The sequence below is a fragment of the Hirundo rustica genome, chromosome 12, assembly GCF_015227805.2.
Source record: "Hirundo rustica isolate bHirRus1 chromosome 12, bHirRus1.pri.v3, whole genome shotgun sequence".
NCBI classification, from domain to species: domain Eukaryota; kingdom Metazoa; phylum Chordata; class Aves; order Passeriformes; family Hirundinidae; genus Hirundo; species Hirundo rustica.
In genome coordinates this window covers 3,175,761-3,201,976 of record NC_053461.1, presented here as the reverse complement: position 1 = coordinate 3,201,976, position 26,216 = coordinate 3,175,761, and the positions used below count along the sequence as shown (strand labels likewise).

Sequence of the window (26,216 nt, the reverse complement as noted above, 5' to 3'; positions counted from 1 at the left end):
ACAGAATGAAAGAGTACAAACTGTAATGCCTTTAAATACTTTATTTTAAGTCTAGAGTGAATTGGTTCTGATTAATCTTTATTGAATGCCTTTAATATTTGCCTATGTTTTCAGCCACACCAAGGGACAGAAGGATGGGATATTCAACAGAATACGGGGAAAAAATTATTTCTTTTTATTTGATCTAGTATGACTGATTTCTTTCTGTGTCGTCTCTGGATTTTACTTCTCCATCCCACTTGGTTAGTTGCTGAAGCCCAGGAAAGAAGCTTCTGTGCACAATTAGGTGGATTGCTGGATCCTGGAGACTAAATTCTCAGCCTCCTGCAGTTCACTGATTTAGGTGTTAATGATGTGGCCACAGCCCTGGGTGGTTCTGAAATGCCTGTTCACGTGCCCGTCGACAGCAGTGAGGTCAATCCCACAGCCACAATATCACTGTGCAACTCTTGTGGGTTCTTTCAGATTTCCCACAAATAAATAAATCACTGCTGTATCTTCCTGCTTCAAGGAAAAAAGTGTTGTGGTGTTGATTTTAAGTGATCAGTTATTCATTAATTTGCTTTTTGACACTCTAGACAAGGCTATACAGGAACAGTGTAATGTAGCAGAATGTGGGATGGTCTGCACTCTAGAAGCAGCCACTGAAGTTTTATTTTGTGATGCAATACTTTGGTAAAAACCACAGACATTATTAATAAGTATTTACTCTTTGTTAAAGATTCTGTATCTTTCCTAAAGCCTGAAGAAAGTGTCTGTGAAAGCTGGTAGAGGAGAGTCTGAATTGAAAGAATTTGTTGCCTCTTGGGTCCTGTCAATTATTGAGATCTAGTACCTGAGCACAGTGGCATCTGTTAAAATTTTAAACAAATAAAAATGGTTGCACAGTAGCTGGAATTTTAAACTACTTTGTCTAAATTCTTCATCTATCTACTTAGATTAATTTAGGTGTTGTGTATGTGGTCTAAGATGTAAAAGCTATTAAGAGATGGATTTCTTACTGTGGCACGTGTTGTACCTTGCAGATACTTGGTTACTTTGACTATGCTTTCACAGCCATCTTTACTGTTGAAATCCTGTTAAAGGTAATGCATTGTTAATTGATCCTTGTTAGCTCAAAAACAGCTTTAGCAATAATGTTTGTAACTTTTTGTTTACCTTCCAGATCCTAGGGTATGCAGATTATGTCTTCACTAGTATGTTTACATTTGAGATCATTTTGAAGGTAACAGGTTTTTAAAGGAAGCTTGTTTAAAAGGATTTTCCTTGTGTGTCACCTGCCAAGAAAAGGCACTTGAAGTGTTCTTCGCCTTTTCTCTAAGCGATCAAAGCTAAACTTTTTTAAACTAGAGGATTTTTTTATTTGACAGTTCCTCATAGTTTTGATTGGTTATTTTTTTACCATTGGGTGCATGAAGAAGCTGACCTTTTATCATTACATCAGTTTAATACTTCTTTTTTTTTACCCCTTTTAAACTTGGAGTTGTCAGAAAAGGGAAAAATAAATCATTGCGCATGAGCTTTTCCTTCTCCTTGCTCTGGCATTTCTGAAAGAGATAATCAGTCTTATAAGGAGGGAGCATGTAATTTCTCATTTATTTTGCTGAACTATATCCACAGAGCTAAAATAGTAGATGGCTATTTTCTTGCAATAGGACTTGCAAGATATCTTGCATTTATCTATCTATACACTAAGATACTTTGCATTTATCTTGGGCATACATTTAAATTCACAGACAGGCATAATTATGCTTGCTTAAATGTATTACCCATGCATGAGCCAAAAATTGGCATTTTAATGTATAGTTTGTGTACTGATTATTAAGAATATCTGTTGGGGTTACGCAGATTTTCAATGTGCAAGACTTACTCTGGTAAAGAAGATAAATAACCAAAAGTTGCATTCACACAAAACATAATGCTGAATAAGGAAAATAAAATTTTTCATTGGAAATTGGCAAAATGTTTTTTCGAAGATTTGCACATGATTCATAAATGTTTCATGCTGTGCTTATTCTCGCCACATGTTTTTGGTGGAGTAGCTCTGATTTCTGCACTAAAAAATTGCTGGCACACTAAGAATCTGTACATAAACTATGCATTTCCAGTTGAGGATTAAGCTTAACAAAATCTCTTCTCCCAGCTTTTGCTCATATTGCTGTGCATACTCTTCCCAATGCAATTTGATTAATACTAATTGGTGCAATATTTGGGCTGTTTACAAGATAAGATGTACTGTAAGTAATAGGCTGTTTTTATGCTTGTGAATTTTCTCCCAGGCTTAATGTTTATCCCCTTGTTTCACGTTTTCAGCGGTGAGAAGCTTGCTATAGAATTGATTATTCTTATTTGTTGCACACTTAAATAAATATCCGGGGGTTTTGCTGCTCGAGGAAGGCCAAACTAAAGGAGAGAACAAAACATTGAAAAGAACTCTAGCATTAAATAAGACTAGTTCCCACCTCTGAATTTGAGAAGCCATAAAAATATGTTACCATTGTATCTGTGGCAGAATAGAGTCAGTAAACTTCCATGTGCTCTGAGCAACAGGTTCTCCAGCTCCTGCAGTTCAATTTGTGTTTTTCTAGGAGGCAGAGGCATTATAAAAAACAGGATGAAGAGGCATAACTGGATGCCTTAAGAAAAGCAACATTCCTGCAAACTGCACAAGATTTTGGCACTGAGGAATTTATGAGTTATCCAAGAGAAGCAGGAAAATCTAGAGCTTGGGCTCCTGAAATCTGGAATTGTAAAAATTACAAGGAAGCGAGAAGCTACGTCGCAGCCAGAAACACTGATGCTTCTGACTCTGGTTTCTCCAGGAAGCTCTATAGTGCTTTCACACGTAAAGGAAAATAAACTGTACCATACAAATGTAGTGGACAGTCAGGGCCTGACAGAGACACAGTGCCTGCTTTACTAACATGTCTCAGACTCTGGCTTTGCTTGCTTATGGCTGGGGCCCTCCATGTCCTCTGCTGTGCTTCTCACAGTATCCCAGTTGTACAGGAGGAATGTGTTCTGCAAGGAGAAAATTCAAAACTAGACTGGCAGTAGCAGTATTATTCCTTAATTTCCAGGTAAAAAAAGATATGAAACTGAAATTAGGATAAGCAGAGGCAATATTATCATCTGTACTGGAGAAACTTGGACAAAAAGAGGCATTAAACCAGAATAACTCTCAGCATGTAGGGGCTCTCCCTGTGCTGTTACTGATCTCAAACAAGGATTCCCACATTGCACAGTGCTGTGGGTATGAATGAGGATGTGAGTAAGAGAAGAGCTGCAACATAACTTTAAAGCGTTCGAGAATTCTCATCTGTAATCCCTGCATGACATTGAAATTCAGTTTATCATCCTGTCTGGACAACTTGGGAAAGGTGAAAACATCAGAGCAAGGGTCAGGTTAGGGATTTGTGCTTTCTACTTCCCCGTACTTGTGCTGATCCCACATCATTTATACTTACTAGAGAGTTCCAGCCAAAGCTTCCACTGGGATTTGTGGTGGTTGAAGTATGAGTCTCCGTGTGAAGATAGGGAGATATGTACCTCACTTCTACTTTAGTGTCAATTATTGACCTGATTTTTGTGGGAGTCGTTACACGAAACTTTGTGTGCTGCTCATATCATACACAATGTCAATGGGTAGCTGTAGATAGGTGTCAGTTTGGCACTCAGGGTTATTTTAGTGTTCAACTCCCACTGATCTTGATGAGTTTAGAGCTAATTTAATGGAAATTTTATAGAATAACTATGTTATATGTCTCATGCCTTAGCATAGGTTAGAGTTTTAGCATTTTTACTCTTCTAGCTTTTTGGAATATTTAGTATCTTGATCACAAAAAAGAGGCCTTGACAACAGAATAAGGAGATTAATTAATTTTTGCATCCAAAAAATTACATCTTTCCCTTGCAGAGGTACAGCCTTTACTGGTCGTGGTGATTTGCCATGCAGAAATGTCTGCACACTGAATTGGGGTGCAGTGCACTGAGATGCCCATTGCCTGTAGCTCTGTGCTACGCTGGGGAACAGTCTTGAAAGCTGTAGTAATCTGCTGTGAGGGGAAGTGAAATAAAATCTCTTCCTTACTCCTTGAGGAGCAGAATAGAAAGTAAAGGGATTAAAATGCACAGTCAGTATGGGATGTTCTCTAGATGGCATCAAATTTGTTATCTGTGGAAAACAAGGAATAGCTCAGTGTTCAGGCTCTGTAAGAGGATCTTGAGGCTGAAGAAATTAGAATTCTCGTGACTGAGCTGACTGGGAGGTATTTTTCAGAGGTATCCTGATTTTTGTTACGAGCCTTTAGTTTCAGTGGTTCAGACTTAATCCATAACTATGGAAAGACTTATGCAGTATTCTCTTCAGCTGGTGAGTCTGTGCATCTAATAGTTTAATTGGATTGCTCTGTGCATTTTTTAACTGGTTGTTGCTTACAGTTATGGTAGAATGTCTAAGGCATGGGTTTAGGAGTCAAATTGAGCTTTTTGATACCCAAAACCATCTACCCAGGTGCTGGCAGCCATAATTAATAGAGCCTCTATCACTGGCTCCTAATGAAACCTGCAAATGATGCATACAAGGTCCACTTTGTAAGCTTTTTTTCATTTAAATTTAGGGACAGAAAGAAAAATAAAATTAGAGAAAGTCTAAAAGGAAGAGCAACATTTGATATTCCCCATAGAACAGCAAAATTTAGGGACCTCTAATTACACAGAATACAAAACATCTATTGGTTCTTCTAGGTTATTCCAAGATACCCACTCATGTCTCCAATAAGCCAAAACTACATGGTTTTGTAATGCTGCCTTAGGGCAGCCTTGTCCTGCTTCTGTACCAGCTTTGACTCTCAAGTGTTTGCAGTCCATTTTCAGCTCCTTCAGTTCTTAAGATAGTACGAATAATTAGGAGTCAGAATTTGGACCCTACAGTTTAGTAAACATGGAAATCTCAGGCTTTTTTTGTAGCAATTTTTCTAACAAAGGCTAAATAAATCTAGGGTAGTTATCTCAGCCTCATCTGTTCTTACACAAAATAAAACATTTGCTGACATCAGAAACAATTAGCATATTTGTTTGATGTTGCTTGAGCAGAATTTTTCTGATTCAAATGAAAGATATAACGATCGTGGAGGGATTGTTTTATATCTCAAAGGATTTTAGAAAGTGAGATAGTATTGTATGCATTCACACTCTAGGCAAGTGTCTTGTAAACAGCCTAAATGCGAATTTTAATAAATTGAAATATAGACTAAGCGTGTAAAAATTCTATTTTTAGATGACAGCTTTTGGAGCATTCCTTCATAAAGGATCCTTCTGCAGGAATTATTTTAATTTGCTGGATTTGCTGGTTGTGGGCGTTTCTCTGGTATCATTTGGGATTCAGTAAGTACTATACTTCCAGCGTGAATGATCTATTTTTGCTCTGGGGTTTTATACTGAGATCAGTGTCTCAGCTCCCTTTGTTCCCCCACGGTGTGTGGGTGTGCAGCCTCGGTGCTCAGGGATGGGGCTGGCAAGAGGGAGTGCTTTTAATGGAGAGGGTTGTAATTCATTATTAATACGGGTTGGAAACAAATTACTACTTCCACAATTACCAAGAGAACGAGGAGGAGCACCACGGCACTGTATGGTACAGCAGGTATTCCCTGGAGCTTCGGGAGGTTTAAATCCCATCTCTGGAGCTATTGTCACATCTGCAATCTAATTTTATGAGCTTGGTTTTTCCAGTATCGACCTGTGGGGATATGGAACTAGACAGTGTTTGAGGGGGGGAGAAGGTGTACCTCAATCAGGACTGTAAGTGGTAGTAGAGAGGGGTTTTTATATTTTGTTTGGTCAGACTAAACGCAGTAAGAGAGTCTAAATGTGCTTCTCGATTCATGGAGTGGTTTTCCCATATTAAAAACAATCTCTGAAAGCCCTAGTGACTTAAAGGGAGCAGGGGAGGGTGTCAGGCAGCTGCACAAGCTTTCAGTTTCACAGGGTGTTCTTTAAAACACTGTGCACTCTTGCTTCGTCAAAATGCAGTCCTAGCTACTTAAACAGAGAGAATCAAAGTCATTTGAGATATTTTAATCTCAGGTTAGCTGGAAATTGAAGGACTCGTTGATTTACAGGATTTACACAGTGTCTTCAAAAGAGGTTGTCAACTCTGAAAAATACTTTGGGGACTATTTTGTTCCATTATAGTCTTAGGTGAGCTTCTGAGCTGTTAATTCAAAATTTGTTCCGGAAATCAAAATGATTATTATGGTATTTAATGAGATCAATACTATTTTCTAATAATAGAGAATCAATAAAGAATAAAAAACCCCCTTGTATACATATCATGAGAGTTCTAGTGGAAGGGTTTTTTTTCAAATTTCGCATTTCAGGAAATTGCAAGGATATTGTTATTCTGTAATACAATCAGTTACCTTAACAGTAACAGCATATTTTTGTTTTTCTTCTAGATCAAGTGCTATCTCAGTCGTGAAGATTCTCAGAGTTTTAAGAGTCTTGAGGCCTCTAAGGGCAATAAACAGAGCGAAAGGACTTAAGGTGTCTATTTTTTTAAGTTACGTTCCTGTTGGCCTGATCCTTGCTCAAGAGAAATTATTTACAGAAGTCCACAGAGCAAGGACAAAAATCAATTCCTGGTTCTTGAACGCATCTGGTGTTAACCATCCCAGGCTCTGCCCACGGATACAGCAGCCTGTGCGTGGAGGAGCTGCCACTGAGAGCACATTTGGGCTGTGCTGAACCAACATCCAGTGCATTTCGGTTGTTTATCCACAGTGCCTCTGTAATTTCTAGCCAGTTGATGTTGATGGCTCTGTGTCAACAAACTAATGGACAAATTTAGAAAACAAGTCAAATGTCGGGGTTAGGTATAATGCTGGCAACAGAAAAAATATTTCAAAAAAGAACACAGAAATTACTTTTATGGTATGTAGTCTGTGACAAATTGTATTGAAAAATATTTTTTCTTTCTTTCCAGCACGTTGTTCAGTGTGTCTTTGTGGCTATTAGAACTATTGGTAATATCATGATTGTTACAACTCTGCTGCAGTTCATGTTTGCCTGTATTGGAGTGCAGCTGTTCAAGGTAAGGCACTCTCAGAACTCATCAAGGAAAGAAAAGAAAAAGCGAATTGAATTCTTGGTGGTTTGCTGCTGGAACTGGGCTGGTCCCATCCTAAACCAGTCATAGTATAAAAGCATGTATTTTGCATATTCTGCACTTTGTCATTGCTCTTTTGTTTTTATGTGTAGGGAAAATTCTACAAGTGCACTGATGAGGCAAAGCAGAACCCCGAGGAATGCCGGTGAGGAGATCTTTGGTCTGAGAATGTGACACATTATGTTCTGAATAACTTAAACTGTGTGTGGGCAGGCATGTGTCAGGCCATTTAGGGTTGTGTAAATTGGAATTGCCATCTTAATCCCACCAGAAAACGCAGGTTAGCGAGGCAATAAAACCAAACGTGAGCAGGCAATATAAGAAACAGCTCTGAGCAGTGCACTGAGGAACTCTGAGGTCAGCTCAGTATTTCACTAATGGCACTTTCTTTCCCACAGAGGGATTTACATCGTTTATAAGGACGGAGATGTCGACAGTCCCATGGTCAAAGAGAGGGTCTGGCAAAACAGTGATTTCAACTTTGATAACGTTCTGTCAGCTATGATGGCCCTTTTCACAGTCTCCACCTTTGAAGGCTGGCCAGCGTGAGTGGCTCCTCCATGCGTGCACTGTGTTGTAATGAGAGTTGCATGTTCCAGAACAATTCATTATCATTTACCAGATGTTTTTGGGCAATAGAGCAGCTTTAAGTGGTGGTGTAAAAAGGGAGGAAATAAAGAAACCTATTATCCTGAATCTGGACACATATCCCATATTTCAGGAAAAGTAAGAAAAGGTGAACTTTTTAATATTGTTTGATTCCCCATCTGGCCACATTTGCTATAAGGAAGTGCTCCTCAGCTCTAATGGAAGTAACAATTTTAGATGGTTATCCATCAATGGCCCTTAAATAAAGTTAATTTGAAAGTTTTAGGCCTTCAAGAAAACCTTTTACTAAAAAAATCAGACAGCAGTACACTCATAGAGAAACCTGGAAAGAGCTAACTGCCACTAACTGTTTCCCTAAAAGAGAAAATTTTATTTGGGGGAATAAATAAATGAATGAAAATGACAACCTTTGGGTCATTAAGTTAATTATTTCAGAAAAAAAAAATATAAAAATATGTGCTGATTCTTCTGGTTTCTGTAGTCTTTCAAGCACTGTCAGTAAATAGAAGATAACAGTGAATATCAGAGCATTTTTGAAACCTGCCCTCTGAGTCTGCATATTTTAGTATTTTCTCATTTTAATGGTAGTAAAGGTAACATTTTGTTTGTTTTTCAGGCTACTATACAAAGCCATCGATTCAAATGGCGAGAATGTAGGACCTGTATACAACTATAGAGTGGAGATCTCCATTTTTTTCATCATCTATATCATCATTATTGCTTTCTTTATGATGAACATATTTGTTGGTTTCGTGATTGTTACATTCCAAGAACAGGGAGAACAAGAGTACAAGAACTGCGAGCTGGACAAAAATCAGGTTAAAATAAGTAATGAATTCTTAAGTTTTGAAAGTAGCCTTTTTTGTTTATGCATCAAGAGCTTCCTTTCTGCTTTGGGGCAGAAGAGGGCACCAAACACATAGCGTTGTATTTATTAATTTGATTTTTTTTTACTATCTGGGTATTTACTTAACTGGGTATTCAGGTGGTTGTACCTGTTGTTCTGTGAGCCCAGTTTGTCAGTGCTTTTGTTGTAAAAGGTGTCCACTAAGCTTGTTGGCTTCTTAGCATCTCACTTTTTGGTGTCACATTAATAAGAATACATCCAGGTTATCCTGATGCAGAGATAGGTTTTACACTAAGAACTGGAAAATAGTCTTTGTGTTCCTAATAGTCTGAAAGCGTCCAAAGTTCAAGTGTTCAAAATATTTCACTTCTCACACCCACTTATTCAGAAAGTCACAGGTGATATTCAGATTAAAATTACAAAAATCTGTCCCCCATTTACTGTTTCATCTTTTCACTGAGAAACTCCTAAGTCACAACTTGTCAGGTATTTTTGGCTGACTGTAACACACTTCATTTCAAGAAAGACAAGCATGAGGCTGCAGCCAGGATTCTTTCTGCACCCTGTGCCCCATTAGTCAGGGCCTGTAAGAACAAGTAGGAGGCCCAGCCCTGAAGATTTTGGGCACTAATAGGTTCTGAGATGGATCCATGATGTTCCTACATATGTGATTTTTCTGGGCAACCTAACTGAGCTATTAGAAGTAACACCTCTGCAGTATTTATTTTTGCTGACTCTAGGGTTTTATGCTATGCAGACCCCTTGGTGGTCGAAAAGGGAGTAAAGACAAAATATGGTTTATAGATGACTTAATAGTCCTGCTATGTACTATACCCATACATACTGGAATATCTCGGTGTTTAAAGGCAAAACCCTCCAGAATTTCTGTGAGCATTATTTGATTTTTACACGTGGCTGAGTAGTGGACATGGTTAGATAGAGTTATAAATAATCAAGTAAGGATTGGTGAGCTCCTTGTATTCCTTAAAAATAAAGAGCCCTAAATCAAGTAGACAGACTGAGTTTGAGAGTTTTATTTAACAGTTTTCACTTAATCATTGTATTGCCAGTTGGTTAACTGCTAAGTTATATCTGACAGTTTTTGCTGTATTTGCTTTTCAGCGTCAGTGTGTAGAGTATGCCTTGAAGGCTCGTCCTCTCCGTAGATATATTCCAAAAAATCCTTACCAGTACAAGTTCTGGTATGTGGTGAATTCTACTGGATTTGAATACATCATGTTTGTCCTCATCATGCTGAACACCCTTTGCTTGGCCATGCAGGTAGGAAAAGCAGAAACTCTCTTGAAGCTGTTGGCATAAATCGAGGGGAAGGATATGGGTGATATAATGCCTTTAAATTATGGCAGCCTGTAATTTTTTATGAAGTAGAATTTTAAAGGAAGCACTTCTGATCACAGCACTTTTCTGTGGCATGTTCTAGTTGTCTCTTTATTTCCCTAGTATTTCGGGTTTTGTTAAGAAAAAGCATGGTTTGAATCCAGTTTACAAAACCATTCTGCTTTTTTCAGTAAAGTTCCATACACCGTCTTCTTAAAAATATACCTCCTACACATTGTGTTATTTTGTGACTACCATACTTCAGGCTTTCTAAGCAGGTGTGACACAAGCCGGTGTAATTTTAAAACCTTGCATATTAAAAACTTGGGAAAATGCTGTTATCTGATACTCCTCTTTTGAGGGAACAATTCTCTTTCTGGAGATTCCCTTAGGATGTTGAGGAATGACAGTTTTGTTCTGCTCAGTGCCGAAACAGACTAGATTTAAACGGTCCTGTGCTTGACCAGAGATACTCAGCTGATTTTCCACATATATAAATGTGCTTTATAATTTTTACTAGAAAATGTTTTCCTGTGCTGTGTTTTTGTCCACTTTGCCTTAGGCTGCCTTGCTTTCACTTAATATTTTAAAGCTTTTACTTTTGTAAGTATTTTATTTTTCATTCACAGCATTATGGACAGTCTAAGCTATTTAATGATGCGATGGACATTATGAATATGGTTTTCACAGGAGTGTTCACTGTTGAAATGGTTTTGAAACTGATTGCATTCAAACCCAAGGTAAGTTTAAGATATGCTTTAATTAGGTCATCACCACAGGAATTAAGTATAATGAGTTACACACTTGTCTATTATTCAAAGAATGACAAGAACCAACATTTCCCATCTTTATCTATCAGAGAAATTATAGTAGAATTATAAGTCCAGTAAATGAAATGCAGATATCAGAAAAAAGTCTTACAAAGTGGTTGATGAGATCTGGAATATTTTGAGGTAATGAAGATGCCCATTTCTAAATCAGATAAATAATTTCCTGTTACAAGCATTACCACGTCTCCTGTTCTGGGTACTACATTCATTACTTGACACTAATTTAATCTCCAGTAAAGACCTGTATCCTGTATAATTTTGTATTCTAAAATGCAAAATAATTTCTTTACTTTATAAAATATAGCCAAATATTGCAAACATGCACATAAATAATTTACATATGCAATAGCCTTTTTGGATTTTTATGTTTTCAGTTATGTATACATAATATTTGGTAGAAGGCCCCACACTGAGTGGTTGATTCCTTGTTTTAAAGGGACACTGTCAATATGAATGACGCAGACACATTTTCAAAAGTAGATTTGCAAGGGAAACTGGTAGCTGTAATTGAAAAAAGGATAAAACTATCCTGTGGCAGCTAATGCAGCCCTTTTGTTTAGACCCCATACTGCATTTATGCAGTGCAGAAGTTAATGATTAAAAAAACAGACTAAATCTGTTCTTGGTACAATGAAATTAATTTTTATTCTGGGCTATGAAAATCAGCAAAATGTGTTCACTTGCTACACTTGGAATTTGGAAACAGCCAGATGAGCCATTTGAAGTTTATTGCTCTCAATGTCCAAGAGTGGTACTTTTAATTTTCCATTGCCCTTCTTTTAAAGCAGCCAGGGTATCTGCCAGTGGGGCTGGCAGTGAGCTGTGCCCTGGCTCTGTGGGCAGCCCCATCCCTGCTCTGACCTGGGCAGTTCTGTGCTCACAGCACGGCCCAGAGCTCAGCCTGCAGCAGGTGGACAACATTTCCAGACTTTTAAAACTCTTTATTCAGCTTGCATTTAGTACTGAGCTTGGCTGCACAGACTGAGCTACCTGGTTTAAAGCCAGCTCGTATTTGCCTGCAGAAGTGAAGAAATTATCCATCCCTTGAGATCTGGTGTTGAGATGTGAACTGTGGAGCTGGGGGTGAATGTTTACCCGCTCTCCCGTGGTCTCGCCCCGCACTGTCCAGTCCATTGTACATTTTTAATGAATTTATTTGTATTTTTGTGTCAGCTATCTTATTTAAATGCTAAGGGTTTCGCATTAAAAATAGCACAATATGAGGCCCCGGAGGAGATAGCTCAGCCGTGTGGACCACAGTGTCATGAGTATGCTGGTTGTGTTTCCTGATCTGTATTTCCTGTTCTATATCCTTGTTTTGCACAGAGGACTCTGCTGCATTTTATCATCTGCTTTTTGAAAGAAGATTGTGAATCCTTGTATGGTTCTCCATGCACTTGTGACTGTAGTCAGAAATAGCAGCTAATGCCAAACACAGTGGTCTGATCATGAGTGTACAAATCACAGTGCTCCATTTGTACTGTGGGCTTCCTACTCGTTAGCAAATGCAATGTCTTAAAACTGGTCTCTAAGACTCTGTACAATTTGAGCTTTAATTCTGTTGCGACATGCTTTCTATTTGACTGGATGCTTTCACTGTGAGACATCCCTGGATCTGAACCCTGAGAGTTTGAAGGGCAGACGCTGCCATTCATTTCCTGAATTTCAGTCCCCCACAGATGCAGAACGCCCTCAGCTTTTTAATTGGCAGGACAAAGTTTAAAGACCATGATAATAATCAGACTTTTGGAAGATACTAATTAGCAGGAAGGGAATAAAGCATATTTAAGGTTGTTCCTGTTATTCTTTGGAGATGGTAACCTTTTAAATTATCAGATACTCTTTAACAAAACCTTTTGGCAACACGCATTACACAGTTCATTAATAATCACAAATCAGCTAGCAGCCTTAAGCAGAATTTTAATGTCTTTAATCTAAATTTCAAAATAGATGCATGTTTAAAACAACAATTAACTGCTTTAACTCTTATTAAGGTTTAATAATAGTAGGAACAATCTGAAACCAAACTTAATGCTTTGCTTTAAGGGTCCATGAGAGAAGACTGATAAATTTCTTCTATGTCTTTGTCACTGGTGGGTGGGTCTCTTAGCCTAGTCTGACAGAATAAAGTTTTATTTATTAATTTTGTGCATTTAAAAAGTTATTACAGAGATGTTCAAAGCATCAAATAAAAACTCCATTTAACTCTGTAAAAATAAGAATAGATAAAAACCTGTTAGCTTTTATCTCATCTGCTTGACAGTGTCCCCTTAATATGTTGACAAAAGTCCTGTGAAAAACGGTGATCTTTTGGTTTTGCTGGTCATATAAACTTAAAGCTACTATAAATTATTGAAACTCTTCCTATGATATTGTGTTGTGTGAAACCAACAAACCAACAACTGCAGGCTGCCTTCCAGCTCTGAAATACATAAAACCTGGAGAGGTACTCAATAGTAAAGGTGCTGCTGAGTGTCTGGAACACTTGCCTGGGAGATTGGATCACACAAGGCTTTGCAGAACGAGGCCCTAAATTTTCCAAGAGAGTACTAAAAAAACCTTAAAATATTTATGTGGTAGATGTATGGAAGCATATTTTGTTGCTAATTCTCTATGCCTACATATTCCCCAGGATTTGTGATTTTTGTCCTTCAGCATTTCTCAATGAGCAAATTTTTCATAATATAAGCTAAAAGAACAGGTCTTTTTCTTCACGTTTGCTAAAATCCGTTACTCAGCAAGGTTCAGTGCTGTTCAAAACAAAATGCAGCTATGGAATCAAAAATAATCCATCTACACATACCTTATGTACAGCCTCCTGGTAGCCAGTTGTTGCTTAAACTTGTAATGATTTTCCGTGTCGTTTTACATCAGATTTTTGTAAGAAAAAAGGAAAGATGGCTAGTAAGTGAATTGATCTTGGGTCCTTGCAGTGGTGAAAACAACTTATTTGCATGATGTTTATTTGCTGTGACTTGTCCATTCCTCCCTTTTCCAAAACCATCTTTATTTTCTCTTAGTTTTTTTGTTTATTTGTATGCTTTTGCTTTACATATTAGTTTGAACAATATTTGTCTATACTGATGGAAAAGGTTTCATAAATAAAAAAATAAATGTGTAAATCATTTTAGCTGTAAAGTGTTTTAGCTGTATTGAATCAAAGTGTGATTTTTTTATTTCAGTGCTTTAGCTTGTAGCATGTCTAGTAAAGTAACTTTTTCTGCAGCTGAAATGTTCCTTTTTTTGGAGGATCCTTTTTGGTTCCCATTGTAGAGGAAGAAAGCACAGCTCAGAATTGTGCTGACCATGTGTTTACTGTTTGCCAATAGTCTCTTACTTTGTGTATATACAGATAAAAAAATTGCTATTCTAAAGTCAAAGAAGATACTTAGAAATAAGGAATGTGAATGATCAGGAAGAAAATGATGAGGGCAGCTCTCTTTAGTTGGTTGGCAGCTGCTCATGTCATTAGGATTATACATTTCAGTATTGTTGAGGTGGTCAATGGGATTCTTAGTAAAACTTTGGGAATGGCTTGTTCCCATGAGCAGGATGAGTAAGGAGGGAGCAGCAGGGAATTGTGCAAGAGCCCTTTGGAGTGGAGGCATCTCTTCAGGAGGCCAAATCCATGAGCATTGGCTTTTGCCCCAAAACTGGAATTGATGGTTAGTCCCAGAGAAGCGGAGTAGTACAAAGGCTTGTAGAGATAACGATACTTTGATCTGTTTTCCTATTACAACCTCTTCCTTAGGCAAAGGAATTACTGTAGCAATTTGTGCTTTAAAAGAGTAGCATTAGAAATTTAATGGGCCTTTGCTGACCCTGCTTCCTCTCCAAGAATGAAATGTAGAGCTGTTGTCTACTCCAGCAGCTCTCTCAGTCTCCAAGAGCAAATTTGCACTCAAAATAAGATTTTTTAAAAAATATTAATGCACTGAGGCGCTTTACTTTAAACTGTGAAATTATTAGAAATTCTACCAGTTTAAAACTGTGAGAAAAATATCTGTCCAATTCTAAAATCCTTTTTTCTATGCTGACAACTCATGTAATAACTTAAGCTACTCAGCTAAAACATTATCTTAGAGCAAACAGTGTAATAAAAAGTGTAACTAGATACAAGGTTAGATTAACATGTTTGTAATTTTAAACTTCTTGCTAAATGTATTATTTTAGAGCTTCAGTAGTGGCTGAAAAGTTAGTATTTTAAAATTAATTACCCAGAGATGTACATGTACAAAATGTACATTTCAGCTTTTCTCATGTAATGCACATTCCTTAGTCGTGGTAGACAAATGCTTTAATATATCTGAATGAGACAAAGGGCAAGTTCAGTAATTTCTGCAGTTCTGGATTTCTATAATAACTAGGAAAAAGCCACATATTGTAGAAAACTCTGGTCTCCGTAGTTATCTTAACAATTGTAGTACACCTTGATTTGTTCCACACTGGAACCTACCTAGAGGATTCTTCTGAAGCACCTCTTTGCTCAAACATGCAGTTTTATGCCCGCAGAAGTGAAGAAATTATCCATCTGATTGACTGATGGCTCTTTATAACCCTCTGCGGCCGTGTCCCAGTAACACACACGTGGGGAACGTACTTAAAGGCTTAAAACATCACAAGGGTGATGAAGCAATTTATGAGTTTTCAGACACTGGACTGGCTGCACCAACCAAAAGCATTAAAAAATTATTCAGGTTGCAATGGCTGCAGAATCAGCCTCTGACTGCAAATGTAGGATGAGTTCCTATATTAGACCTAGTTTATGGAAAGAAGATTAAGTCAATTCTCTAATCTTTATGCACAGTTTCACGTTGATAACGGTGCATGTTTAGCCAGTGATGAGACTTGTCCCTTTGAATATTTTTACCAATCACTCAGATAAGACTATCAGAAAATCCATGATGTTAAGGAGATTTCGATTGGCTTGGTGGTCTTGCAGAAATATAATGAAAGGGGTCTTGTTGTCCTCTCAGGGTATATATGTTAGAATTTTTCAGCCTTGCTAGAAGCCCAAAACCGATTTTGGATGATGGCTTGCTTGCCAACATTGTGCTTACCTGATGGTGTGTTCTGCATGTGTAGAGTGTGTGTGTGTCTGTGTGTGTGTGTCTGTACATGTATATATATAATTATATATATACACACACATGCACATATATGTTGCTTTTCCTTCAGTAGGCAATATTGTTTGGTTTTGTTTTGTTTTCTCATTAGACCACAGGTTTTGTTGAACTAATTTCTGTTTATGCAAAACTAAACAGAAGTATGCAAATATTTGACATTTCATGTGTAATCACAAACGTTTGCACCCTGCCTGCTCTGTTCAGGGCTATTTTAGTGATGCCTGGAATACGTTTGACTCCCTCATCGTTATTGGCAGCATAGTAGACGTCGTTCTCAGTGAAGCTGATGTGAGTATATCCCAGCTTACTTTCCCCAGTCCCTACTTCTCTTTCTCTGTCTCCCCACTATTTCCATCATCTGGACAAGTCACAGATTTTGATCTGATGTTTCTAAAGTTTTGAGTACAGACCAGTCATAGGTCAATTATGTTGATATGGGAAATAAATAGCCTTTTTTTTTCTACCAATTTCTTTTAGCTATGAAAGGGAAAGTTTAGATTGTATAGTGGTACATCAGAGAAGCCTAGAGTGTTTCTGTGTTATAACACTGTCCTTTTCTTCTCTTTTTCTGTTTGTGTTTCTCTCTTGCTCTCTTTCTGCTGAATGCTTGTCCTAACAGCACTATTTCACTGATGCATGGAACACTTTTGATGCCTTAATTGTTGTTGGTAGCGTCGTTGATATTGCTATAACAGAAGTTAATGTAAGTAGCAACTGTTCATGCATTAAAAAGTAATTGCTGTCATCAAGAAATACAGAAAATGTAAACTTAATCCCCAAAAAAGTCCTTTTTTAGAAAAGTATGTTTAATCCTGGAATCAAAGACCAAAACACTGATACAGATGTTTGTACAAGCTGCTGTTATTTATTTATATACTTGTATAGTTGCACATGCACACAGCACAGTGAGACAATAAAAGTTGTTTTCTATATATGCACAGGAAACATTAAAAAAAAAAGGAATCGAGCTTATGTTACTATCTTACTTGAAGCCTGTTGCTTTTCTAGGTAACTTGACCAAGATAATTCAAGATTCTGTAAGTTTTCAGTGGCTTGGTTTAACAAATGATAATTTCTTTTTCTGCTAGATGTTTGGGTTTGGAGGGGTGCTGGCAGTCGTATCTCATGAGGAAGCAGAAGGGCACATAGAAAGTCAGGCTTTCCATGTTGAGGAAAATAGAATGGTTTTTGGGTTTTTTTTTCCCCGTCTTTTTGCTTTTCATATCCTGCAGTAAGTTTGGAAGTTTGAATTACTCTTAAAGTACTTGGAAAACTCCATAGCTTACCAGAATTTTGTCTGATGGCAGTTGCACGTAATAGGTGTTTGGGCAACAGATTCACCTGGAAATTTCTTCCTGGTCTTGTGTTATGCTGTGAGAATCTCATGACTGACTGAATTTCTGGAAAGAAAATGGAGGAATGATGAAAGAACATGGGAGCAAAAGAACTTTATCCTGACCTTTAGATTTCAGACTGATTTTTCTCAGTTCTGTAAGGATGGATCTTCCTGTGAACTGAAGGAACTTGAGGTGTTAGGGAGGGTCAGTCAGCCCAGAACTGCAGTGTCCCCTTGAGACTTTTCTTAAAATATAATTATTCTTGATGGAGCATGTTTTTAAAAGCTGCCTCTGATTTATTTTCAATAGTTTTTTTTTTTTTTTTCCTCAGTTTTGTTCTGTTTAGGTTTTTTTTTTTTCTCCCAGAAAACTTTTGCATTTAGACTTACAGCTCAAGTATTGGCAATATACCCATGATTTCCGTTCACAGTAGTACTGATGTAGGTGAGCACAGTATTTGAGGAGAGTAAAAAGACCAATAGTTTAGAATAGCTTTCCCTCATAACTGCAAAAGGTATTTGATTGTGAAGAGATGGAAAGATAGCTCAGAGGTGCTTCCATGACCAAAGCAGATGTGTCTGTGCTCAGCAGTGTATGGGCAGTGTTAATTGGACAGCATTACTTGTGGCTGGGGAGAACACTGTGATTTAGCAATTCTCACAGTTGTCTTGAAATTATTCTGGAGACCAAGTAATGATCTCCCAGATAGGAACACGCAACAGTCAACAACCAGCACTGCCATTTCTTAGTTTTCATGTTATTCTCACAAGAGAAAAAATGCTTATCTTCGATTTCATCTAGTTTTGCACAGCAGACTCTTTGTGTACTAAGCATTGTCTGTTTCTGGTCTTGCCACTTTTCTGTGCTTTGTTTGTGCAAGTCAAGAATGTATTATGGTTTCAATATATTTCTGACCTTGATTTCCCATTTTCAACATGAAGCATTTAATGTTGAAGAGCGTCCAGGGAAATTTCTTAGATTTTTACTTTTATTGTTTTGATTCTACTGAATTATTCCTGCTTGATTAGTTTAGTGTAAATTTCTGTCCTCCAAATCCAGTATTTCGGAATCTTTTCCTCAGTATTTTTTCAGCATTCTGAGTTGGGCCATTCAACCTGTACTTGTTATCTAACCCTGGCAGTGATGCTGGGAAATCTAAATCTCTGCTGAGATGCTAATGAGACTTTGTTTCCAATGAGATTTCAAGCATGATTTTAATAGCCCCTGTGAAAATTCCCACTACAGAAACTTCTTAAGCTGAGGAAGCTCAGCCTTGTTTGAGGGCTGATGTGTGGGGAGGATAAATCACCTGCACTGACAAAAAAATCAGGTCTTGTCCTGATCGCAGGGGCACAACCATCTTGGTCGAGCAGTGCAAAGGAGACATGAGTGTGAGTACATCATGTCCTCAGTGTGAACAAAACATTCCTACAGGATTACAGATGTGATTGCCCCATGCTGTGGAGACAGCTCAGCATCATTCTGACAGTGTAGCTGGGGATGCTTAGATCCAGTGAGTTCTTCTAGCAAACAACAAGTTTGCATCTGACCCAGTTTTTGCAGGAGAATAAATTGGGCTGTCTAGGTACACACTGCCTTGATTTTACTGTTAAATACTGGAAATTAAATGTCATCTCTTTTATTTTGTTGTTAATTTTTAAAAACATTTTATAAGAATATATATGCTTCCCTGAGGCTGATTCTTCTGATCCAGTAACCTCCCATTCTCACATAATCCAGGAAATTAATGTGGTTTGAATATTTTTCATGCTGTGGAAGTCAGTCTTTAATGTATTAAGCAATTTAAAGGATTGCTCAGCATTCTCAAGGACTGGATCTGTGACCAGCACCAGAAATGAACCACCTCAGAGCAACATATATTTTTGAAATAAAAAAAATTTCTGTGATTATCTTTTTAATTTACTCTTTCATTTAATATCCCTTCCTTCAACCTCCTTCTTTTATGAACCTAATTGGTTTTCATGTTCGTTTTATTTTTAGAGATTATTAGAGGCAAATATATATAAGTAAATATACATGTGGTATAGCGATAAAAAAAAATTAAAACCACTACTAAAACCTATAATTACTTCTGGGTTCTGTGGCCTTTTGTTTTCAGAAACTTTCACATGACATGTAAGATCTTGTGTGGTCATAACAATGGTTCTTTTTCAATTAAAAAAGCAGAGTAATAATGATTGGCAGACACAAAGTGTGGTCAGTCCAGTCTGTGAGAGGGACATATATAACTTATGAGAAAGAAATAAATTGGAAATGAAATATGTATAAATAAGTTGTTAAAAGGAAATAACATACAAGTTTCAATTTGGCCTGACTGTGTAGAAATGCTCTTATTTGTCAGCTCAGAAGCCATTTGGATGACCAACACTGAATGACTTAGAAGCATGATCACATTGGTTGCAGTAGTGGTTGTGAAGGTTTTAATTCACTTTTTTAATTTAAGTTTCTTTTACCATTCATGTGCTGCCAAAATGTTGAGAAAATAATGGAGAGTTCTCTTTCCTCATCTTTTATGTAAATTATTAATGCCACCTCTGTGGGACTGGTTTTATTTTTGACATTAAAAAGCCTTCAGGTTTTCTGCTGAAGTAGGGCTTAAAGGAACAGGATTTATGTTTTTCTCCTGAGCCCCTCAGGAAAACCCATCTGTCTTGAATCTTGATCTTGTGCTTGTGTGGAGGAGTGGAGTAAAGCCTCACGTCTACCTCCTGTGAGAGATTCTGGATTCAACTTTGAACAAGAGCAGTCCAATTCAGTTTGAGTACCACTTTATGCACCCCTATCATGTGTCAGAATTTAGGTGTTGGTGCTATTTTTGAATACTGTTGATATATTTTGTAAACTTTTGCAAACATCTCTCTTTAGGCTTAAGGGAAGGTTAGAAAACTGCCTTCTCATACAGCTTTGCTGTCATCAGTTTGAAATCTTAGTGCAATATCAAATTTCTACAGTGTTGCGATACCTAATTTGGAGCCAGAAATAAATTCCTGAGCTGCTTTCATCGTGTTAATGACAAAATAATTTATTTACTTTATTGTACAACAGAATATATATTAGTTATCATATAATACCAACACATTAATTGTGAATTTAGAGCTTAAATGCATCTTTTACAGGGGAAGAAGCCCTTATAAAAAGTTCTCAGGGGTTTCTCACATTGACTTAAAATTTTAATTAGTTGATGTCTACGGGCATTTGATTCACGTTGAACAGGGAATATACTGGGCATTGGTAAGACTGTGAAGAAAATTTCTTGCTCAGATCTGAATTGCAGTAACAATTCTCTGAACAAATTGTTTGTGTTTATGCACAGGGACTTACAGCATGCATTTCTGGAGATATTTTGGCAACCTGAATGCTATTGTCATCATGTGTTTGTCATTCAGATGCTTCCTTCTTTAATTATGGTGATGAGGACATTATCATCATGTGTCATTTGTTCTGACATACTCTTGGACCCTTTGGCACAATATGTAAAAAAGAAGCTTTTGACAAACACCGTTTACTAACATCACTGGTTTTCACCACGTTTATTTTTTGTTTAAGCACAGTTTGCTTCCAATGCACGATCCAATCTGTTTCACACCGTTCACAGTTTTGACACTGAAGTTCTCTTTAGTCAGGATGTTTATTTTGAACATTTGTTGCAATATGAAGAGTGTAACAAGGAGTTCCTGTTTAGGAAATGTGCTAAATTTTTCATAAGCAGCACTGGTACTTGACCAAAATTGGTAGCAGGTGGCAAACATTTTAATCAGTGAGTCAGAAATTTAAGTTGATCATTGGTTATATTTTTTTGATGATGGGGATTGCTTGAGGAAGAAAACTGTTCTGTCGCACTTCAATTAAGTTAAGAAAGAAACATCATTTAAGGAATATTTAAGGACTGGCTCAAAATCAGATGGTTATGAAGCGCTTTGCTGCCCTGGGCTCTGAGTGTAACTGGTCTGTGGCTGACAGAAGAGGCAGAACAATGAGGGCAGTGTCTGTGCTCATTCCCCTCATTGCAGCGCGTCTGTCAGCCAAGCAGGGAAAGCAGAAGCTGTCCATTTATCCCAGCTGTGACCATTACCAGACTTGTGGCAGACAGAAACACACTGCTAGGAATCACACAGCCCCAGCTTTTGGGGGCAAAATTGTCCTAATAATGACCAGCCAGTCCCAAAGCGTTTGGGACCAAGCAGCATTGGAATGATTGGTGGAAAACGTGGGGAAAGAGGAGGCTGGAGTAGATTGTCTGACCACAGGTAATATTTTTATTTGCCTTTTGTCAACAGATATCATCCCTCTGCTCAGCCTGTCCCCTTCAGTCTCAAATCTATTCTAATACTTCCCTACACGTTCAAAATCAAAATGTGCCACCTTCTTTCGTGTGTATGTGCACGTAATGTCACTGGTGCTGCAGATGAGGTTGTGTGCTTGGGGAGTGTCTGGTGTTTCCTTACCTGTAGGAAGCAGATGCTCTGTTTTTGTCAATCTGTTACTGCTGCTGAAGACTTTCTGGTCTTTATCTCAGTTTAACAGATCTGAGCATTGCTTCACGCTGGATGGACACACATAACCATTAACTAACTTTGTCTCCCAGATGAGCGTTTACTGTATAAATAAGTATGAATAATGTTTTCTTTTGTGGTTTATCACTACATTAGCCTCATTCAAATTGGTATTAGGAAAATAAACATAACTGCTGTATTATCAGAGGGAAATGCCAAAGGGGGTAAAAAATTAGATACACTCTAAAATGTCAACCCCAAAACACTTGCCCAGTGATTAATATTCTCAGCTTCAGTAGGAGAAACTCCTCTTGTATCAGGAGTTCATTTTCATACTTTGTTTCTAGCATTTACCTCCAACCTGGCATTATTGCACAAATTGCTTTTTGTGAACAGAGTGTTTTTATTTTTCATTATTGGTCTGCACTTTCCAGTGTCCATAATTTGTAATTTCTTGCGTATGACATCCTAACACTCCCCAGCAGCATCAATCAGCCATCAGAACTTCTTTGTCCAAAGAAGCTGAGAAAGAGGGATTTGTGAGGGGAGTGTGCATTGGGCAGCCTTGGGCTTACACCACTGTGCAAACACAAATACCTTCAGGGACCTCCTGACAAAAAATAAAATGAGGGGTCATCATTCCAGAGCAGCTCCAGTAGAACTGATCACATAGTTTGGGTTATCTGACCTCTGCATTTTTTAAAAGTGAAAATTAAGTAATTTACTAAGAGAGTTATATGTAGAAAATGTTGTTTTTAATGACTTTTCCTTTTTTTTTCCTCATAACCAAATCATAATGCAAACTCATTAATTTTTCATTTGGAAAAGTGATTAAATAAAAATATGGAGGACCAGAGTATTCTGTTTCTGGTATTATCTATCCCATTACATACTGGCAGCCTAATACTGATGGTGACTTATTTGGGGCCCCATCCTGCTCCCTTAAAACAGAGTGGGAAAAATTCCTAAATCCCAACCCTGAAATTTTATTCCTTTTTTTTTTTTTTTTTTTTTTTGTCAATTTGTGATGGTACTGTAATTAAATCTGATCTCATTTTTTGATCATACAAAAGACCAAAGCAAATTAAGTAATTCACTCACTATTTAAAAGAGTATCAAGCTTAACCTGAGTCAGTCACCAGAGATTAATATGACATTTCAGGCCTCATCTGCAGAAGGTGTAATTAAACCTTTTTTCTTTAAAGCTTCAGATTAAAAGGATTTTTTTTCTGTGCTAAAAAGTCAGTAGCAGTTGGGGTCTCTCTGCACCGGTGCAGGTTTGGGATTGATTTAGGTAGGCAGATTTGCAAGATTGCTTCCATGATCTGTGATATTTTGACATTTATGGTGTTTGTGATAATAAATTTTTCCTTAATTATATTTGGATGATTTTATTTCAAATTGTTGAAATACACAGGGAATTTCTAATGAGGAAGTTGTCTTCCCTTCACAGCAGATTTTCTGTCTGTTATTATATATAAGTTCTTGGAAAGTTTAGGTGTTACAGCCATTTTTACAAATACTCTGCTTGCTGAAGTTTAATAAGGAGATCTGAGTTTTGGTTAATTTTATGCATAAATTTAGTAATAATCCCTTATACAGTTAAAAAGTCTTTGTTTTGGAATATATTGATATCATGGCAGGGCAATAATGTAGCCATACGTAACTTGCACATAGTTGAGCAAACTGTTATTTTTACCTCATTTTCCCCTGGTGATGCCTTTATATCAAATATATTTTGAAAAAAATTAATAGAGAACACAATTAGTACTTTAATAATGGTCTCATTTTTAAAAAGTACTACCCCTTGTTGCTTTTCTTTACCATAATATGTTTGCAGAATATATTTTCAACAGAATCAGCTCCTTTCTTTTCCCTTCCTTCTCAATTTTTATCTTGAGTACCAGCAGCGTGTGAGATTTGAGTAGGTGAGGTGTGGCCCTGAGTGTGGCTGGGAGCAGCTCTGGGGTGGCATCGTGTTCATTGCTGCTCTGTGTGTCAGGAATTGTTCAAAGCTGCCCCTTTCAAAGGAGGGTATTTTAGGCAAGAGGGTAAGACTCATCACTGGGATCTAACATACAGAGTCCCGTTTTTTCTAGTGCTATAAATGTTTTTTAAAGGCACTGCAGTTTTGGAAGAAGCTGCTGCAAGTTCGTCGTTGCACAAGCAAGCACAGAACATTGGTCCTTTAAGCTTTGCTGCCTGCTCCGCAAAGTGCGTGGCCATTTAGGCTCTCAGGAAAGTTTCTTCAAAACCAGACAGAGAGAATTAAAAGCAGAAAAGTGAGATGTTCCTCACACCACACGGAGTTTGGCCCTGAGAACAAGAAGTCCTGTGTGCCTCTCTGCTCCCTGTAGCTCCTGAGGGCTGCACAGATCCCAAAGGATCAATCAAATCCCGATCCCTTTCTCTGTGCCTGATCCTGATAGCTCAGCTCAGGTGTGGTGAGAAGTTGCGGTGCACCCCCACACTTTAGCAGGTGTTTCCATGGTAGAAAAGAGTTAAAGTTTCACCCCTGAAACTTTTACGGCAGAAGAACCAGAAACATCTGTGCTCTTCTCACCGTAATTGGTCCAGTGCCAGGACAAAAGCACCAGTTGGATCCTTAAGCTGTTCCTCAAGAAATGTAGCTATTTTCTACTGGCCAGCATGCCAAAAAACCCTCCTAGATGGTTCAATACTTAAGGTGTCTTAGCAGGTGCAAGGGACCTCCTTGCCCTGTGCACGACTTTTACTCTTTTGTTCTATATAATTTGTCATGTTTGCTTTCATTAAAACCTTTTTGACCTCCGGTCACGCCATCTCACTGATTATCCTTAAGCCATTTCTGAGAGGCTGCTGGCCACCCTCAGAGCTTGATACACCTTCATGGGGCTCATAACAGGCTGGCCTCATGCAGAACTGCATCAGTGAGAGAATCCAAGTGTAGTCTCCTCTGTGCCCTGCTGGGCCAGCATTCAGGGCGTGGGGCTAAGAACATTTATCTGTCTCTCTGGCAGAGGCAAAACCCATCCTTGTCGAGCACTGCAGCACCCAGTGCTCATCGCTGAGTTACCTCAAGCGGATTAACTTCGCTGTAAGGAAGCTCCTGGTGTGATATAAAAGACAATTATTTGGTTGTGGTTAAATTCCGGTGATGGAGTAATCAATCTTTGAAAAGGGCGGAGCAGAAAAGGATCTTGAAAAGCTAGTTTGGCCCCAAAGCTTTGTTCCTGGGTTTTAGCTGGGCTTCCTGCTATGATTTCATACAACCTGTGGAAATTGATGGCTAACTTTTTTTGGCCTACATGGGAACAGATGTTTTATTTTGTATTTACTTTCCATTGAATATTTTAAACATGTTTTATACTAGCAGATTTTACTATGAGTCAGCCAGAAGCATTTTAGCATGAGTTAGCCAATATGGAATGATAAGAGAATGGTTTAATAAGGGAATTAATGTTTTGTTCAGAACATATATTGAGTCAAAAGATGTTAATTTACATTTAGAAATCAAAATGTTCTTAATTTTGCTTATGGTTAAGATAACTTTTTTTTAATCTTTTATTTGATTTTAATATTTAATGTTCTTAATTTCTTAAAGCCAAAGCCAACTGAAACAGTCACAACTGATGAGTCTGGGGTAAGATCAGTAAAGTGACCCCAGTGGTTTTACTTATACTTGAGTTTATTCTTTTTACCATGTCTTTTTTCCACCAAGTTTTTCTGTATTTTTCATTCCTGTCTGACTGCAAAGGTGTTATACAGTGGTTTGCATTCATTGTCAGTGTTCTACTGAAGTCTATTACAAAAAAAACCCAACGCGATCCTATTAACAAACCAGAAAACTTGGAAATGCATGTGCTGTGTGAAGCATTTCTCCAGGTCCTGTGTTTTCAGCATGTAACTTTTCCTTTCATATCATGATTATCAAGGTGAACAGGCCCTCAAGATACATTTCCAAATCTTACCTCTTCCACCTTTGCATTTTATGTTGTTTTTCTGGAAGTGTTGCATGTTTGGGTTTGTATTTGGTTTGACTTCTCTGTGATGCTCTTCAGAACTCTGAGGACAGCGCTCGGATCTCCATCACTTTTTTCCGTCTCTTCCGTGTGATGAGGTTGGTGAAGCTGCTGAGCAGAGGGGAAGGAATCCGAACATTACTCTGGACATTTATCAAGTCATTTCAGGTCAGCACAATTTATTTAAATTTGCTTTATAATTACAAGTGTTTATACACAGATTTTATGAAGCAGTAGCCTGTAGAATACAAAAATATATTTTTAAGTTAGTTAATTTAAGTTATCAATAATGGCATATTTAAATATATTTGCATACTAATGCCAAAATTAATTTCACCAATTAGTTCTGTGAGTCTGAGGGTCATTCTTTGTAATTTAATATTAGCTGAGGTTTCTCTGGCAATTCTGGAAAAAATATTTGGCATATTTAAAAGAGATGGGATAGATTT

The 26,216-nt window shown here is 37.7% G+C and overlaps 1 protein-coding gene and 1 long non-coding RNA gene across 8 annotated transcripts in view; one reads left to right on the top strand and one right to left on the bottom strand.

Moving 5' to 3' along the window:
* CACNA1D (calcium voltage-gated channel subunit alpha1 D) overlaps positions 1–26,216 on the top strand; it is a 175,312-nt gene that overhangs the window by 115,680 nt on the left and 33,416 nt on the right. For 3 of the 6 annotated variants that reach the window (XM_040075836.2, XM_040075835.2, XM_040075837.2), the window contains exons 21-31: positions 1,026–1,085; positions 5,279–5,385; positions 6,456–6,543; positions 6,983–7,090; positions 7,258–7,310; positions 7,564–7,710; positions 8,391–8,592; positions 9,744–9,902; positions 10,589–10,699; positions 16,120–16,203; positions 25,807–25,935. In XM_040075836.2, coding sequence (XP_039931770.1) covers positions 1,026–1,085; positions 5,279–5,385; positions 6,456–6,543; positions 6,983–7,090; positions 7,258–7,310; positions 7,564–7,710; positions 8,391–8,592; positions 9,744–9,902; positions 10,589–10,699; positions 16,120–16,203; positions 25,807–25,935 — 1,248 coding nt within the window. Of the gene's footprint in view, positions 1–1,025; positions 1,086–1,165; positions 1,226–5,278; positions 5,386–6,455; positions 6,544–6,982; positions 7,091–7,257; positions 7,311–7,563; positions 7,711–8,390; positions 8,593–9,743; positions 9,903–10,588; positions 10,700–16,119; positions 16,204–16,534; positions 16,619–25,349; positions 25,389–25,806; positions 25,936–26,216 lie in introns of all 6 variants that reach the window. The other 3 variants (XM_058422314.1, XM_040075833.2, XM_040075834.2) reach the window with 3 other exon arrangements.
* Positions 16,822–26,216, bottom strand: part of LOC120758056 (uncharacterized) — a 45,716-nt gene continuing 36,321 nt past the window's right edge. The window contains exons 3-4 of one of the 2 annotated variants that reach the window (XR_005702761.2): positions 25,717–25,878; positions 16,822–17,315 (exon numbers count right to left, since the gene is read on the bottom strand). This is a non-coding gene — a long non-coding RNA (uncharacterized LOC120758056). The remainder of the gene's footprint in view (positions 17,316–25,716; positions 25,879–26,216) is intronic. The other variant, XR_005702762.2, reaches the window with a different exon arrangement.